We start from the raw sequence: 18,630 nt of genomic DNA, 5'->3' as shown, positions 1-18,630 counted from the left end.
GAAAACCATGAGCCGCGGGGGAAATCACGGACAGCGCGGAAAAAAGTCGTCACCGGCTCAAATGGGGAAAAAAAGCCACAGTGCGTTGGTTTGGTTGTATTCCTCTCTCCGGTGTCGCTCCGGTTCACAGTCCTCCGTGTGTCCGCTGCTCAGAGCCGCTGTCTCCGTGTGTGTGCATGTGTCCCCCCCCCCCCCCTCCACCTTCCCCCCCTCCGCGCGCGCTCTGCTCTCTCTCTCTCTCTCTCTCTCTCTCTCTCTCCTCCTCGCGCTCCTCCTGTCACCACTGCTGTCAATGTGATGTGGATATGCAAATACGACAGGAACACTCAAAACGGAGCGGAAACCTCGGTCACAGCGCACTTGCCCTCGAAATTTTTGCAATAACAGGACTCAATATTACGCACTGGTCTGGCACCATCCACTCACCATCGGATGTTTTGTCGCGTCCCAACTATATAACTTAAATTAAGCCGCCTTATTTGGCCTGACACCGGTTTTACTTTTACAAATATTGAGTTTCTTAGTCAATTTAGTTAAACATTTGCAAATTTACCTGGAAAAATGGCACTTTATATCTAAAAAGGCTTATCTTTGTTGTAGAACTTAAAGGCGCACTATAGGCCTAAGTATGTATCATTGGAGAATTAAACCACCTGCTTGTTTCCGTGGAGATATTGTTATTGCTTTGAATGTTCCACAGTATGTTCTTATCTACCCGCATTGAGATAATTTGATGCCACAAGGCAAAGTTACAGGTCAGATCTGTCAAAAAGCAAGCCTTAAATAAATGATGCCTACTTATTTGACCTACATTTATTTAAAACAACATTGATTTCTGTCAAATTTTAGTCAAATATTTTCAAATTTAGCCGTCTAATTTTAAAAGGTGCACGAGACCTGTATGGACATTTGCCTCGTTTCCATGGAGACGCTATTGCTTTGTTTAGAATGCATGTTTTTTTTTGTAGCAACAACTAACAACTGCAATTGATTAAACGCAAGAAAGGTGAGTTTAGTGGCCTACTGTGAAACATTCTAAGCAAAGCAATAACGTTACCATGGAGACAAACCAGTGGCACATCCTCCACCAGAAAAGTTAGTTAATAGTCACATTTTTACATAGTGCTTTTCTATCTTCAAGGCATTCAAAGCGTTTTACATCAAGGAACATTTACAGACACATTCATACACCAGTGTGCGGAGACACTGGGAGGAGGTGGGTTAAGTGTCTTGCCCAAGGACACAACAACAACAACGTTCACCTGTGAGACCAAGAATTGCACCGCCAACCTGTGAGTCAATGGATCTAACCGCTCGCCCAATAATATTTATGTCAAGAGCGGGATTCGAACCGCCAACCTTTGGATCAGTGGACAAACCTTACAAACCTCAGCTGTCATATTCATTTTTTTTTTTTTTTAACCATTTTGCTTTGAATAAAAATGTCCATTTTTGTCATAAACATGCATCTATCTTTTATAAATGTTTGACACAACATGAAAACCGCACATTAACATTAACCAAGCGTCAGCAGTAGCGGGAGGCAGAGCAGTGATTCCTCGTTGTTACTGCTCTCATAAACCTTTCTTTGACCGCTCCTCTGTCCCGCTGTCTGACTCCCGTAAAACACAGTACCCTCACATTATAGAAGACGTCCTCTGGCTGAGGGGAGGAGAGACGGGAAAGATCAAATGCCGTTTGCCTGCAGAGAAATACATACACACAAGTCAATATTTAACTAGAGCTTAGTTCATCTCTGTTCCACGCCATCAGTTTAGCAGTACTATTGAAATTATACGCTCTGCTGAAGTATCAATACAAAATAAAAACATAAACTAGACACAATTTCACCTTTGAATTAAAATAGATTCAGATTTATATAAAATACTTTGTGATTTTAAAGATCTCAAGACCAGCCTGACCAGTAGCATCTTTTCGCATTACACGTTTGTCACATTTATTAAACACATTTCACATTAATCTAATAATTTCAGGGCCTTTTTGCAGGTCTTTCCAAAGGGGAAGTTGTTTTATATTTATACTGTAACAATTCAAATAGAAATCTACAACAGAAAAACTTCACATCAGTAAAAAACAGTTTGATGCATTTATAGATTTACAGACAGATGTCAGTCAGATAACAGATGTCGCTTGAACTGACCATGACCTGAAGGTTCCTCATGTTCTTGCTCTCCTCCCTCTCTCTCTCTCTTTTCTCACTCTTTCTCTCCCTGTTTGCTCTCCATCTCCTCCCCTCCTTCTCTTATTCCTCCCTCTCCCCTTTCACTTCTCTCCCCGTCTCTTATTTCCCTCTCTGTATCCGCTCCTATAGTTCTCTACTTCCTCTTGCTCCCTCTATATGTCCTCTCCTTTTTTCACTCTCCCACTTTTTATTCTGCCCCTCCCTCTCTTTCTCCTCTTTCCTTCTCTTTCTCTCTCCCTCTCCTCCCTCTCTCTCCCTCCCTGTGGCTGTTGGCACGTCTGCTGACAGGGGGCGCCGTGCTGCCAGGGTCGGGTGAGGACTTGGATCAGGTCTTTATGGAGAGCGCTGCTGAGATGTGTAGCCTTCCTCCTCCTTCCCCCTCCATCCATCCATCTTCCGTTCCTCTCTCTCTACCTCTCTACCTCTCTCTACTCCTCTCTATCTCTCCTCCCTCTCTCCCTTTCTCTATCTTCTCTACCTCTCTTCTTCCTCTCCTCCTCTCTTACCTTATCTCCTCCTCTCTACCTCTCCCCTCTCTCTATCCTCTCTACCGCTCTCCTCTCTTCCCCTCTCCCTCTCTGTCCTCTCTCTCTCCCCTCCCTCTCTCTATCCTCTCTACGTCTCTACCTCTCCCCTCCCTCTCTCTATCCTCTCTACCCTTCTCTTCCCCTCTCCTTTTGCCCTCTTCATGCCCCTTCTTCTATCTCTCCTTATCTCTCCATCTCCCTCTCTCCTCCCTCGCTACCACTCCTCAATGTCCTTCTCTGCCACTCTCTGCCTCTCTCTCTCTCCCTTCCTTTCTCTATATCTTCCTCTCTCTTCTCCCTTCCTCTGCTCCCTCCCTTCTTCCCTTCTTCCCTCTCTCCCCTCTGAATAATTCATGGGGAGGATATAACCTTTGACCAACTTCAGGGTGAAAAGATTTGATCTTATTGAAGATTTTGGAGCGTTTTGGAAAAGTCGAGGTCAGTGAAGCATCAGAGGACAGTCGCCGAGCACCGACCAAACTGTCAATACATGACGTGGACCAGGGGCGAGCGGGCGAAAGATAACGTCTCCATTTTTATTATTTGGATGACGATATTCAAACTACATTAAGGTGATGTATCAGAAGTGTGCTCAAATGTGCCTGGAAATGAAAGTATTACATGGAACAAATGTGCAGAAGTACAACCCTCAATATAAAGATGTATTTTATCATGTTTTTGTACTTTCACTCCATATTTATATCTCCTAATCCACAGCTGAGGTTGTGTTTTGTTTCATTCACATGTTTAACACACAAATCCTGCATATTTAGTCTGAGTTCTTCTCTCAAACAGGAAACACTCCCATTCCACCTTGTGATGTCATGTGGTGATACAGGAAGTGCTCCACTGTGTTTTAAACTCCACACACCGTCACTAGAATCATTTGGATGATTTCAGTCCTAGAATTGCCATTGAATCTCTGCTGAACTTAAAGGTAAAAGGTAGCTGTCAATTTGAAAACTACCACTTCATGACATCACAAGGTGGAACAGAGCATTTTGAGCTTTGGAAATGTGATTTAAACATGTACGAATGAAACAAAACACAACTCCAGGTATGTTTTTGAGGAGGTAACAATATTATAACATGGCTTAAACCTCACATGAGTACATTTTGTGTAATATAGAACCTTTAAAGATGCACTCTGTAACTTTTTTAGCAGAGGTGCATTCCTTGTTTGTCTCTATAAAGATGTTATAGGTTTGCCTGCAGTTTTATATATTACAAAAATAAACTTTATCTATATCACATTTATCGAGTTATTCATGGCTTGAGTCAAATGAGGCCTTCCTGGTTTAAATGATTTGTGTGGACCTTTCCCCATTGAAAAGATGTAATATTTTGATTGCTGTGACAACAGAGGACAGTTTCCATGCCAACCTTCGAATCAGGAAGGAATTCTTATGCCTGAAACCCATCAATAGGCGTTTTATTGCCAAAAAAAGCCTTGAAAATGATGAATTCTTGCTATATGTAGGCTTGCCTCTCTGCAGATCTGACTTGTAAATAGCCTCATCATCCGCTCGGCTCAGTGGAGATGGGTATTTTTTAATGCCATACTTAGGAACATTCCAGGCAAAGCTATAGCATCCCCATGGAGCACGCGATCGACCCCCAACAGAAAAGTTCCATAGTGCACGTTTAAATTTATAGGCAGTATTATTTTGTGAGTACATGTTAAGGTTTTTTTTTAATATGACTTCACAATTTTCCCACTGTGTCAAACTTTATTTATACAATAATGAAAACAATAGAATAACAACAAAACCCCTACAGCAGCTCTGTAAAGGCAGGTCTACACTTAATCAACACAGGAAACAGTTGAACCATGTTTCATTCTCCCATTTTCAGTCAAACAACGTTTTCCTCAAATAAATACATCTCACGGGACATTTCTCAAAGCGCTAGAGTCGCTGCTCCTTCCCTCCAACAAAAGAATGGATTTTACAATTCACCAAGCTCCCATTACAGCAACTAAATGTTTGTGTAACCTAAAAACAAGGTAAGAAAGATCCCAAAAAAGAAAAAAAAAGACTAAAAGTATTTAAAAGGAGAAAATGAACTAACTAAAAGATGCAATCTGTAACTTTTCTACTACCTGCTCGTGTTCATGGAGATGTTAGTGCTACGCCTTGAATGTTTCACAGTACGGCATTACACTCATCTATATTCATTTATTTAACTCAATGCGTCGTTATCACTAAAACAATAACAACACATTGCATTCTTATGTGAGTTAGCACGCCTCTCCACAGATCTGACCTGTAACTTATTTGTCCTGCTGGCATCACCTGACCCATCACCTTTAATGCCATACTGTGAAACACCCCAGGCAAAGCGAGTGATAACATCTCCATGGAGACAAGCAGTTAGACAGGAGACGCTCCACCAGAAAAGTTACGTAGTGCACCTTTAAAACAACTGCACACACTCGCACACACACACACACACGCACTCTCTTTTATCGCATCACAAATAAATAACAAATTAAGTAAAAATATCACAATAGCCATGCCACTCTAGCGATACATACATAAACAACAGAATCCAACTACTTTAAAGCTTTTTACAGAGCACCATCTGAAGAAAAAAACTCAAACAACTCCAGTACTTTTCAAAACATTGAATAAAACTTCAGGTTACCTTCAGAGTGGAGGCTCATAAAACAATACAGCGGCTAAAGGTGGTATTGGAGAGACTGGTATTGCTAATGAAGTAATCCACACATGGGAAGAATTCAAAACATAGATTTACATGAATTAGGTTTGATAATGCAGAGTTAAACAGAGGAGAATTATTGAAAAAACAAACAAACTGTAAAGGACATATTATGCATTCTTGTCACTTTAAATCTCTTTTAAACCTGCTTTTGGTCACCTTGGGTAAGTATTTCCATTTAGGCGTTAGAGCTTCCTCTGCTGTCGGCAATGGGAATGAACAGTTAGACAGTAAATCCCTCCTGAATGTTTTCCTAATAGATAAAACTCCAGGCTTTTCTTACAGTTTTTAAGTCCTTAAACCATCACCGGATTCATTCTGTGCGTTGCTCTATGACATAACAGTCCTGGCAAAATGCAAAGAGATCACGATTTTGGAAGTGACTTATCAAAATTAAAGGCCATCTCCGTTTTTTTTTTCCTTAACAAGTGTGAATGTCTGCTTTCATGACTAAATACGCCAACATGGCAACGCGTCCGATACCAGTTTTACCCGCTGTATTTTGTAAAGTGACAGTTTTTGTGTGTATAGAGTTGTATATATCCAAAGTGCAAATGTGATTATAGATAATACACTTTGACGATTTAATAATGTGAATTAGTTAAGACGACAACAGTAATATTTAGTAACTTATTTTTGAGTTTGCGCTAGCTTGAAAACCCAAGTGGAGGTGTATTGTGCGTATCTTATGTACAACGTTTCTTTCATTTAAATTAAAAACACATTCTTTAAAATTGTGTTTAAAAAAAACTAAGCAGACAAAATATTAAAAATCATCCAGCAAAAGTGAATCAAATCTATCATGTGGTTAAAGCTGCACTGCGGAACTTTACCGGCGGAGGGTTTATTACCTGCATTCTCCGTAGGGACAGAATTCATTTTTCTACAATGTTCCAAAGTATGGCAGTGTAATAAAATAATTAAACTTGTCTATCTCCATGGAGACAAGGAGGAAGCGCTGCCAAGCCACGTTACAGGTCAGATCTGTGGAGAGGCGAGCCCACTTACAAGAAAGCAAGTTTTTCATGGCAATAAAAGCGCCTGTAATTGATAAAATACAAGATGTTTACCATACTGTGGAACATTCCAAGCTAACAAACAAGCAAGTGCCATAACCTTCACCTGAAAAGTTACACAATGCACCTTTAAACCCAATACTAAATGAAATAAAAATTTTGAAGCATTAAAGTTCAGAGAAGGCAAGTTGTTCCAAAGCTGGTTTTCTGCTGAGATCCAGTTTTTCAAATCTTTGTAGTTCAGTGGATGCATTTTAAAGACCTTAGGATTTAAGAAAACAATTAACTACATAAACATTTTAAAGCAGGAAACAGATCCCGCAGGTGCCATAAGGATGTGATGAGGATTCCAGGTGTTTAGGTGTTTGAGGTCTGAGGGAGTGCAGCAAAATCTATAATCTAAAAACAACAACCTTCTTTACGTTTTCCCCATTCAATAATAAACATAACGACTTAAAGGCCCTGTACCAGATTTTTTTCCCCTACGTATTTTCAGCAAAACGTGTCTTGCCTCAGTACAGATATATTGTACAAGCAGCTGTTGAGGTTATAAAACGTTATATTATCCAAAAATCAGGAAGTGCCAGTTAGCATGCTAGTTGCTGCTGTGCTCAGACTGCATAAAGTGAATGACGAGTAAGTTTTGACCACTGCAAACTGCTTAAAACTGCTATTTTTTCACATTTTTTAGGAAAGTAAAAATCAGGTACAGCGCCCTTAATGTAGTGAACTCGTAACAGTACAGAAATATATTGAGATGGTTTATAACAAAAGACAAACCAGGTGCTAGTAGTAGTTGTAGTAGTAGTAAGTGTCTTAGCAACAATAGTCAAAGTGGCAGTAGTTGTAACTGTAGAAGTCGTAGTAGTCGTCGTATTATGGGTCAAATGTACTTTTGGGAACAATAAACTATGTCTTACTACAGGATTGAGATTAAATAATAAATTAAATGAAAAAAATAAATAGAAAAAAAAAAAAGTTACTAATAGCTCGGTAATTACAGTTTTCGATCCCAACTCTGACCACTGCATACTGCCATTGTGTCCTTGAGCAAGACACTTCACCCCCCCCGCCTCATATGAATGCTGTGTCTCAGTGAGTGATACGTGGTTGCCTGAGATGCTGTAGTATATGGAGCGAATATTAAAAAAAAAAAAGCAATGTAAAGCGCTTTGAGTATCTTGAACGTGAGGCGAAAATACTGCGTTTAAGGTCAGTATTTCATTTTTAGGGTGTAATTAAGATGCAGCTATGAAAATAAAAGCTCGTAAAGTTTGTGGCATACATTTGCAGCAGTGTTGTGAAGTATATAGTGCCCTGAATGGAGACACAGTATAAGAAGAGTCCATTTCTAGCCTGAGCCTGTCAGAGTGGCAGGTGCAGTCATTCAGTGTGAGCCTGACAGAAAATACAGCTGTGGTAGAGTCTGAGAGGAACAGATGGCTCCTTATTAACACAGGGAGGTGAGAAGTAAATGTGATTATCAGGAAATTCACACGTTGGAGTCTGCGCACTGTAAAAACTCATATCTGTGAGGTATTACAATGATACATTCACAATATTAATGTTGTTTTCAGTAGTTTTGACAAGTCATGATTTATTTCCTCTGAGTTTGTTTTTCAGACTGGTTTTAATATTTTTCTTTGCAGATAAAAAGTCAGGAATGTAGGAGAATTCTACTTAAATTCAAAACGTCTTAATGGAACGATAATGAAAAAACAAAGAAAAAATAATGTTAAAAACTATATGAAAATGCTTAAAGCTCCACTGCGTAACTTTTCTGGTGGAGGGTACAGCACCTGCTTGTCTCCATGGAGATGCTATTGCCTTGCCTGGAATGCATGTGTTTGATTAAGTGTATCTGTAATTGTTTTGAGCATTGAGAAACGTGTATTCTTACTGTGAGCGGGGTCTGGTAGTGTCACCTGCTTGTCTCCATGGAGATAGATAAGTTCAGTGGAACATTCTATTCAAAGCAGTTGGTATATACTCCATCAGAATAGTTATATCGTGCACCTTTAAAGTAAGTCCACAATTCTAATCGACACTTGCACCACACGCTACATCCAAACTGGGACTAACCCGGGACTAAACCCAAAACTAAACCAGGATCAAAATGGAACCAACCAATGACAAATAAATCTGAACTAGTCAAAACTACCAAAATGTAATAAAAAATATATTGACTTCCAGTGATTTTAGCTCATAAAGATATAACATTTTTGCAGTGCGTTGTTGTGAACAGTGTGAGGAGTACACGTTTGGTGGCTTGTGATGTTTCAGTCTCTGTGTTTGGTGATGTTTCAGTCCCTGGTGATGTTTCCACACCCTTTGTGATAAAATAACGTTTTTTGCACATGTTGTACATAGTGTGGATTGTCCAGTTAACATTTAATGATTGCAGCCAGAGTGTTGTTTCAGTCCTTGTGATGTTTCAGTCCCTGTGGTTATGTTGTTTCAGTCCATCTATTGTATTTATTTATTTGACGGGGCAGTGCAAACTAATGAACAATTTAATCTCTGTAATGTTTCCTTCCCTGCGGTTGTTTTTGTTTCATCCCCTGCGGTTTGTGATGTTTCAGTCTTTCTGTTTGTGATATTTCAGTCCCTGTAGTTTGTTATTTTAGTAATCGTCTAGACAGCATTTTTTTTCTAGATGGAGAATATGAATGAATAAAGTGTATTCTGAAATTCATTCCCTGTGATTGATAATGTTTCAGTCCTTGTGGTCGTGACGTTTCAGTCTTCGTGATGTTTCAGTCCTTGTGGTTGTTTTCTGAGTCCGACAGCTGCTCCAGGGTCTCGTGGACTTCAGTCGTGTTTTCCGTCTCTGCTTCGGTCTCTTCGTCGTTGCTCTCGGCGCTGTAGTCGATGGCCTCCAGGAAAGACGGCTCGTCCTCGTCCAGCACGTATGTGGTCGTGCAACTGCTAAAGAAAAACAGGAATCAGAAATAGCGACACACATGACGTAGTGTGCGTGTGGCGTGTGTGAGTGTGTGGTGTGTGTGTGTGGTGTGTGTGTGAGTGTTGGCGGTGCTCAGAGGGGCCAATGATGCAGATTAGCGGCCTCTGTTACGGCCCTGGACTTATGTTCTTTCCCTTTTAGTATCTGTCTGTTATGTTTTGTGAGTGTGTGATTGAATCTGTTCCCGCATGAAATCCCTCGCTGGTGTCTAACTTCATGTGTGTGAGACATAAGTTTAGTGATGTTTGTGTGTCTCTTGTTATTTTGTCATTTGATTCTGTTTGTAGGTTTACGTGACTCCTGTTTGTTTTGGGACACTCGTGGTTTGATTTTGTGTTGTGTCCTTTAGTTTGTCACTTGTTTTTAACAGTCCTACGTGACCAGTTTACAGAGACACAAAACTATTATTATTTATTATTTGTTAGACTTGTTATTTTTTGGCTTCTTAGTTTAGTTTTTGCTTTTATTTTATACATTTACATAAATATTTTAGTCCACTTTTGATACTTTGCCTTTTACAATCCTGTTCATTAAATTATTTCTTTATTTTACCATTTTTCCATCTGTTTTTTTTTTGGTACCTCCTTGACCCCAAACGAACTGGGTCGTAACAGCCTCACAGACCCACCCTTTCATATTTAAAAATCACAAATTGTCTACACGTCTTGCATCAATTAGATTTTTATAACAGTGAATGGTGTGTTGTACTACTCCAATTAAAAAGTGAAATTATTATGATTTATATATAATGCATATAAATATAATTATGTGTCGTGGAGTCACACACATCTGAGTCACATCTTTCGCGTTTTACTGAACATATAGAGACAAAGTATGAAGATATATGATGGACTTGTCTTGACAATATATTAGACAAATAAGCACTTAACATCCCATTTGGGGTCCTGCAGATAAGAGGCTCTCTCCACTGAAGCACTTTTTCCTGTGGGTCCTAATGGTTAAATGGTTACTGGTTCTTGAGGTTTTAGTGGCTTTAGTGGGTTTTTAATGGTGTTAATGGTCTGTAATGTAATCCCAGGGAGGCAGTCCATCAGGCTTCACACAGTCATCTGCTGCTGAAGGCTGGGAGTACACAGACAAAACCACTGTAAAAACTGTGCCAGTGTTCTGCTATTCTGACACAAAGGTTTCACCGCACACTAGAGATGGGACGATATTAAATTTTAGACTCACGATTATCGTGGCCAAAATAATCGCGATTAACGATATTATCGCGATAATTATTAACCTGTTAACGTTCCGACGGCCCGGGCCTACTTTACAACTTTACAGCAATGCACATACACTTCTGCGTCACCCGCACAAACAATCTACACATCAAATGAAAGCTGCAGCGCTCGTCTTTCTGGATATGCAAACCATTTTCACCTGCAATCACCACAGTGCTGACAGGAAATACGTTTTTATAGAAAAGTCACAAAGTGTGAATCTGGACTTCACTTACCATTGAGCGCTCTGGTTCTGTCAAACATCAACATATTCACACAAAGTTGGCCTCATTTGTTCCGTAAAGGTCCAGAGAATATATTCCAGTCAAGAAATTATGTCCAATCTGCTGCAGGAAAGTACTCCAAATATGAAATCTGCTCCGTCACTTCTTTTCCTTTCTTTAGTCGATTTCAGGCATAATAAACTTCTGACAGCGCCAACTTTGTTCCCCAGTGCTAAACACACGTATTAGCTTGTGATTGACACCAATGTTGGCCAATAAGGTGGGGGTTGTGGATTACTGAGCCCGCACACAGCCAATGAGCAGCGGGACAGGATGACGTATCACATGCCATGGTTTTCCGTAAACAGACGTACCCGGAAGAAAATGTGTACTCCTCAATACCATGCTGCCGAAATGGACCGGTCCTTGTTGCGCCGGAAGTGACGCAAGTGCCCGTCGACGAAGACTTAATTTTTTTTAAATTAAGGCACTTAGGTGAATTGAGAAACGAGTGGATGCAGAAATGTGTGCATAATGGCGCATTTTACGCACTGTTGTTTTGCGTTTTAAACATGACGAAACAGACAAACCAAAGGGAGTACGTGATCGAGGACACTGTGGATGTTTGTACAAGTTAAACTAGAGGCATCTCGGACCTGGAGCGGTTCATGGCAAAGATTAAAGATCCCACAGTGGACTCAGGAGTAAAGGACCTTATTTTTTGATGGATTGGATGCTGTTCTCGATCGGTAAGTGTGGTTTATTCTGCTATTGACTTAATTGTACGTAAATTATACCGTGTATAATCGTTAGCTTTGCTCCTGTGCACACAGTGCGCATTCGGACCATGCGCTCTGACACATTTGTGTTCAGCTGTATGAATTAGACTTAATTTGTCTATTGTTTAAAAGGTGTTGTTTTATTCTGCAGTTTGCATTATTGTAGGTAAAAATATAAGATGTGCACACATTAGCGTCTCATCTGTGCGCACGGGTGAGGCGCGCACTGGTACGTTCCTGTGGAGAGTTACAGATCAGACTTTGTTTATTGTTGATATCTGACAGAATATAGTTCAGACAGCCATAAGCACAGAAGCTACAAGTGCCATTGCTATGTCAGAGTGGGCAAACACCAGAACTAACATATAAACGTTGTATTGGAACTGGAAACATGAGGCTGTGTGATGCCGTAAAGGCGATTATAATCGTGCGCGATGATCGCGATTATTAAAAAATGCCACGAACGATTAATTGCGGACCTTATTTATCGCGATTAACGATATTATCGTATATCGTCCCGTCCCTACCGCACACAGAAGAGAGATGTGCACTGGACAAACGGATATGAAATGGAATGGATTTTTATTTATTCAAGTTGTTTAGCATTTCCTTTATTTAAGCATTATCATTAGTATTTATTATTATTTAACAAAAATATAAAGTAAAAAACTCCATGGAGGTCAGTTTTATGCCATACTGTGGAAGATTACTGCCAAAGGAACGACATTTCCATGGCCAAGTAAGAGTCAGGTCTGTGGAGATGAAAGCCCGCTCACAGTAAGGACAATAAGTGCAATAAGAACAACCAGAATGAAAAACATGTTTTATTTTAGTCTTTTTTTTTGGTCTAAAACGTTAATTACTGTGGCTTTTAAGTAATTATTATCCCTAGAATGAGTTGAGTTGTTTCAAGGTAATAAATGCTTTTAATTTAACGTTTCTTTTTCTTTTCCATTTTCAGTGACTTATTAGTTAAGTAACATGTACCTAACCAGATATTAACGTGTAACTCTAACTCTCTTACCCTTAACCCTAACTGCCATGTCATTACTGTCAATAGTAACAAGTAAAGTGTGGCCCAAATAAGTTCAAGTAATGTGATAATGTTTTATATAATGATTTTATCCATGCTTTTAATTTGTTTTTCTTGATTTTAATTACAATGACATTTATTCCTGTACTTCTGACTGTGGAGAAACGGACTCGAGATGGATATATTAATCCACAATACAGATCGATATTGTTCCTTCTTATCTGCTCCATCTCATCTTAATAACGCCGTGTTAAAGCAAAAGACAACATCGCAATTCAATTAAAATGAATCACCGTGAACCGTTGTGTCTCTTTTCTCTTTCTGATCACACGTCTGCGGCAGTGTGAGGTCATCTGGTTACACGGGCACCTTTTGTTGCAGGTGCAGACGGCATTAACAGAACATCTCTTTACCAAAGGGAGACACCTATATCACCTCTTCACTCCAGACACGACACCAGGGAGAGGGGAGGTGTCACAGGGAGTCAGAGTTCATTCAGCTTATTTAAATAAAACGATTGACTTAAATTAATGTGAATTATTGCTATGGGAGATGTGTTTTTGATTGGGAAAAAAATCGGACGGTTAAAACTCAAAATATGGCAATGGATAACACTGGACGCTGCAAAAACTTACATTAATCATGAGTTATTTAGTTCTGGGTATCTTAATTACTGTATTTGCCGCAATTAGTTTATAACAACAACTAGCATTCTAACACATATTTCCTGATTATCGGACCATAAAAGCACTTTACAATAATTAGATGCAGACAGTACACAGCAGACATATTTAGGACTTTGAAAAGCAATTTTAGATATTTATTTTTTCTTGAGTCCTCTTAAAAACAATTATTGAAACCAGCCCAAAAGTTTCAGAAATAATAAGAAAATTTGATGACCCAATTGACCCAAACTCTTCAAAATCTCTCATTCAGAATTCTAGCAATTTAGATACAGATTCATTTTGCACTACAGAAAAAACAAAAACAAAAACCCCATTGTGTCATGATGCTTTGTTTCTATTCAAACACACAGTCCACCTTCTATTCGAAATGATCTGAAGGTTTGAACTCGGGCTTCTCCCAGCGGCCGCTCCAATTATTGTTTCGATGACCTATTAAATGCTAAGTGGTAGCAGGCATAAAACCATAAACAGCAACACACACACGTACACACACACGCTGCTAGCTAACTCCCTTAACACATGAATGATAAATGAATACATCAATATGGACCAGGAGCAGAGACAAATAGTGGAGACATTAAGTGGTTTTGGAGAATGAAGCCAGTCTGCTAAATCAAGCAAAGAAAATGGCTGACAATTTAAAAACAAAATTAAGATATAATTGTGGTCAGATTGGATTTAAATAATTAATATCCATCTAATCTGTTCTGACCTCATTTGACTGGGGACTTTGAACGACAATAATTAGATATAAGAACTGGGTGGAAAAAGTGAAGCAGAGGCAGTGGTTTGAAGGCAAAAATCTAAATCATGTTGTTATTGAAAATGAGATACTTCCTGGACGTCTGAGGGATTACACAGATATAAGGCCACGTAAAAGAAAGAAAGTACTACAACTTAATGCTGAAAATCCCATTCTGAATATTTTTATTATCATTGTAGTATAGGAATTGGTATTGAGTATCGAGTCTATTCCTTAGTATTAAAATAGAGTTTAAAATGTTGGTATCGAGTATTAGAGTAGTTTTCTGACACTAGTTTTACTTCTACTTAAAGACGCACTACGTAACTGCCACCTGCCAGAAATATTCCACAGTATGGTATTAAACTTGTCATTAAATCTGTGACCACGGAGATGAGAAGGTGACGTCACCAGGCCAAACTACACATAAGAAGGTATATTTGAGTTACAGAAACACCCATAATGACATAAATCTATATGTTTAAAACCATATTGTGAAAAATTCTAGCAATAACATCTCCATGGTGACAAGTAGGTGGTGGACATGCTACCAAAAAAGTTACATAGTGCACAGGTTGGTAGAGGGTCTGTCAAACTTGCCTCCATGAATTTTTTGAGATAATACCTCAAACCAGAAAAGTTCCTTAGTGTTCCTTTAAATATACATAACACTAGGCGTCCTTTGTATCCACACATACGCTGTAATTAACCACATCTGATTGACGAGCTGATGTCATAACTCTCCATCTATAATTAAGAAACCAGGACCACACCTTCACATCCTCTGTACCTCCTGCTCCTGTAAACAGCACTTAACACCCACAGCTTTCACTCAGTGCACCAAAGAGTGAGCTATAGTGACAAAAAATACTACACAAAAAGCCTCCTACCTGATTTTTCCCATGTATTTGAGCAAAATATGTCTGGCCCCTGTACAGATATATTGTATAAGCAGCTCTTGAGGTCAAAATAAGTCCACTGTGTACTGTCTGCATCTAATTATAAAGTGTTTTGTGATATTTAGGAAGCATACGTTAGCTAGCTATTGTATTTTGCTAATGGAAAAACTACACACTGGTCTCTGAATGTTGTAAAGCACTTATAAACTCATCGTGGTGAATGATTAGTATGCTCTGATATACGGTAGGTGAGGAATAACTTTGGACGACCATGGCAAACTGTTTTTCAGGGTTTTAAGATGGTAAAAATCAGGTACAGCAATGTTAAATCGGTCCATATACTTTTCAATGATATTAGTGGTCAGATTACAGTCTAATTTATTCCAATATTATCTTGTAATTTACACAATTGAAAATTTTACTGGATCAATAAACAGCTATGTAACAAATTTGGATCAGGCCTGTCTTATTTTTGTTTTAAGGAAATAAGTGTCATTTTCAGTCTCTACACTGGTATTAGTCAATATCGGGCATCGGCAGATACCTAAAGCTATAGTATCGGAATTGGTATTGGAATCCCTACACAGTACAGTTAAAGTCCGTCTGTGACCGGCCCCCTCCTCTTATTCCTGGACATCATAACAAGACGAGCTCAAGCTGCTCCAGGAAGAGGCCGATTATTTCACCAGTAATGTGTGGATCGATTACAATCCCATTTATAGTTATTGTTTCTATATTTAGCACTCGATTAAAACTTATGACAGGAGAAGTATGTACATCTCTGGGATCTGACATCATTTACTGTGTCATATTAGAGACAAGTTTATAATAGAGATACGACTTAGCTGTTGTAACGCCCTAGGTATAAATATGTGTTTACTATCAGTAGTTTCCTCAAGTGGAGCTGTACTGGGGAAAAAAATAAAAAATCATGGATCATTGTCTCAGCAGTTTCAGTAAGATTTTTTTTTCTCCATTTGCTGTAACAATTGGATCAATGAAATCTGATATTGTACAAATATTATACTCATCATAGTCATTACTGTCAAACTTGACTTTTCACTTGCTGTTTTAAATCTTATTTTCTCTGATTTTAAAGTTCTCTATAAATAAAGTTAAATTTGATTAGATATGACTTTTTTTAAATGATGCCAATCTGCAAAATTATCCACAATTAAACCTAAATTGCAGTTGGAGTGGTCACAACAGAAGAAACCATTACTGAAGAAAACGCAGGTTTAATAGAGTAAAAAACACTCTACTGTTGTTGTTTAAACCTCTAACCACATGTTTTCAAATGCACGAGATTCTCTAAGCCTTAATTATGAGAGGTAAGACTTCTTTCACTAAAACATAGTTCACATCATTAGTTTTAAGATTTGACTAAAAATCTTGCCTAGTTTTTTTATTTATATGTATATTTATTTATAATTTTTCTTCCTGGTTAGACACGGGCAGCAGATTTGACATATGTAGAGGTAATTTTACAACTGTTGCCTAGTAACCATAATGTTAACAAGGGCCTAAACATGGGCCAAAACCTGTCATCTGTTTTTATTAGTCTAAGCATAACTGCACAACACATTTATTTTGTTAAATCAATGTTTAGAAAAATGCCTTCCTTGCGCGTAAATTTTCCCTGCATTTTTGATTGAATTTTAGTTTCGAGGGATTCTGCTTTAGAATTCACCACTACTCCCCGTATCTTTGTGCTTTTCTTCTCATTTTTTCCCAGACAGCTATGATAAATATTTACCATCGGTTCTATCCCACCAAGTCAAGTCATAATCACAAAAACCTTCAAACCTGTCAAATACACAGATCTCCTCACCTGGCAACCTTGGCGTGGCTGCCGATGATGTCACTCTCTAGATCCAGGAGGTGCTGGTGGTTACGGAGCCCCGTGAGCCTCTTCAGCCTGAGCAGAGCCACACAGAACTGGGCTCCCATCTCCTCCAGCTCCCTTGTCCCAATCTGGAGACCCTGGAACACAACAACCACTGAGGAATTACACGGATAGAAGGTCACATGGCAAACCAAAGTACTACCATTTTATGTTTAAAATTAGATATTATCGTTTAAATAAAGAGTGTTTTATTATCAATGTGGTACCGGAAACGGTATTGAGTATCAAGTCTATCAAGTGTGAAATTTTTGTATCGTGAGAACACTACAGCAAAGTCAGTTTTGTATTCTAAGTCGTGATGATGCAGTTTTCCTTATTGATTTCTTATACCATTCAACTAGATTAGCCATAGAATCTTCATATAGCACATAAAACACAAAACTCTGCCTGACAAGACTTGTTTACATCAGGGGACATCGGTAGGTGCATCTGAGCTCTTTATCTATTGAAATTGCAGCATCACTGAAGGAAAGAGCGCAGAAATAAGAAAGGAAACGGGAGAGTGAGGGGGTCAAAGTGCAAACTCAGGAATACCATGAATAAAAGAACAAGTCTTATAGCTCCACCTGCTGGATGGATGTAATATGTCCACTTGAAGCAGGAAAAACACAAATATTGTAGTCGTTTTATAAATACTAGCAAAATGACAATGCAAAACAAACAAACAAACAAACCAAAAAAACAAAACATTTTGCATTTTACAGTGAATCAGAATCAGAAAAAGGATATTGACATCGTGAGTAAATGTTATCTTGCAATATAAACCTGGTACAATGCATCTATCATTTTGGTCAATGATTACTGTACACTGTCCTTGTATAAAAGAAATAATAAAATACAATTTAAAAAAAGTCACACATACCATGCCATACAAATTTATTCCAAATCTACAGATGATTAACAAGAAAAACTATTATTATGGTGATGTTACACTTTTATACATAAATAAAAGGTTCTTTACTGTTATAATTTATCTTCTGCATTTGACCCATCTTTGTGCAGTGTGTCAAATACAGACCAGTATATAAAAAATGATATAGGTGTTTAATATGTAATATTTATAATGCAGTGTGGATAAAAATTGTCCTTATTGTTATCGACTAAATATTGATGTCTGCTTGCATATCCGTACAAGTCACCGCACGCTACTGATTTAGGGAAGTGCAGGGTTTCTACCTATGATGCAACAATCCTGGGAAATTAGTTAAATAAAAATGTTGTGAATTCTGGGAGGGGCAGGATTTGGGCAACAAGATTAATGGAACAAGGGTGAATGACGCAAAATAAGACTCCATATGTTTCTGATGAGGGAACAACACTATTACATGGTTGAAGGCTAAAAAAAAAAATCAATTTCTTCATAATGTATGTCCTTTAGCCTTTATCCTGCTCTTACCTTGTACTTCCCCTGGTCACATCCACACAGAGTACTCTCCATAGTGTAGCTGCGCTGGACTCCGATCTCCCTCCACACGACCACTCGAGCCGTGGACTCTTTGGAGCGCTCCACCACAAAACTGCAGCTGGCCATGCTGAAGGCCGGAGCGATCTGAGACAGGATCTTAGGAAGGGCCTGGAAAATCAAACACAAAACAATCATGTAAGAAATATAATGTTGCTACAAGTTTAAAAATATCTTTAAAGGGCCCATATTACACTATTTTCTGGTCTATGTTATAATGTTTCCTCATCACAAACAG

At 38.7% G+C, this 18,630-nt stretch overlaps 1 protein-coding gene across 1 annotated transcript in view; it reads right to left on the bottom strand.

Annotated features, from left to right (window-relative positions):
• Window positions 1–9,175: 9,175 nt before the first annotated feature.
• agtpbp1 (ATP/GTP binding carboxypeptidase 1) overlaps window positions 9,176–18,630 on the bottom strand; it is a 48,356-nt gene continuing 38,901 nt past the window's right edge. Inside the window, exons 24-26 of the mRNA XM_033972236.2 lie at window positions 18,327–18,503; window positions 16,856–17,007; window positions 9,176–9,395 (exon numbers count right to left, since the gene is read on the bottom strand). Coding sequence (XP_033828127.1) covers window positions 9,224–9,395; window positions 16,856–17,007; window positions 18,327–18,503 — 501 coding nt within the window. The 3' untranslated portion in view covers window positions 9,176–9,223. The remainder of the gene's footprint in view (window positions 9,396–16,855; window positions 17,008–18,326; window positions 18,504–18,630) is intronic.

This window comes from Periophthalmus magnuspinnatus, chromosome 9, assembly GCF_009829125.3.
Source record: "Periophthalmus magnuspinnatus isolate fPerMag1 chromosome 9, fPerMag1.2.pri, whole genome shotgun sequence".
Classification (NCBI taxonomy): domain Eukaryota; kingdom Metazoa; phylum Chordata; class Actinopteri; order Gobiiformes; family Gobiidae; genus Periophthalmus; species Periophthalmus magnuspinnatus.
This window is presented reverse-complemented; position numbering and strand designations above follow the sequence as displayed.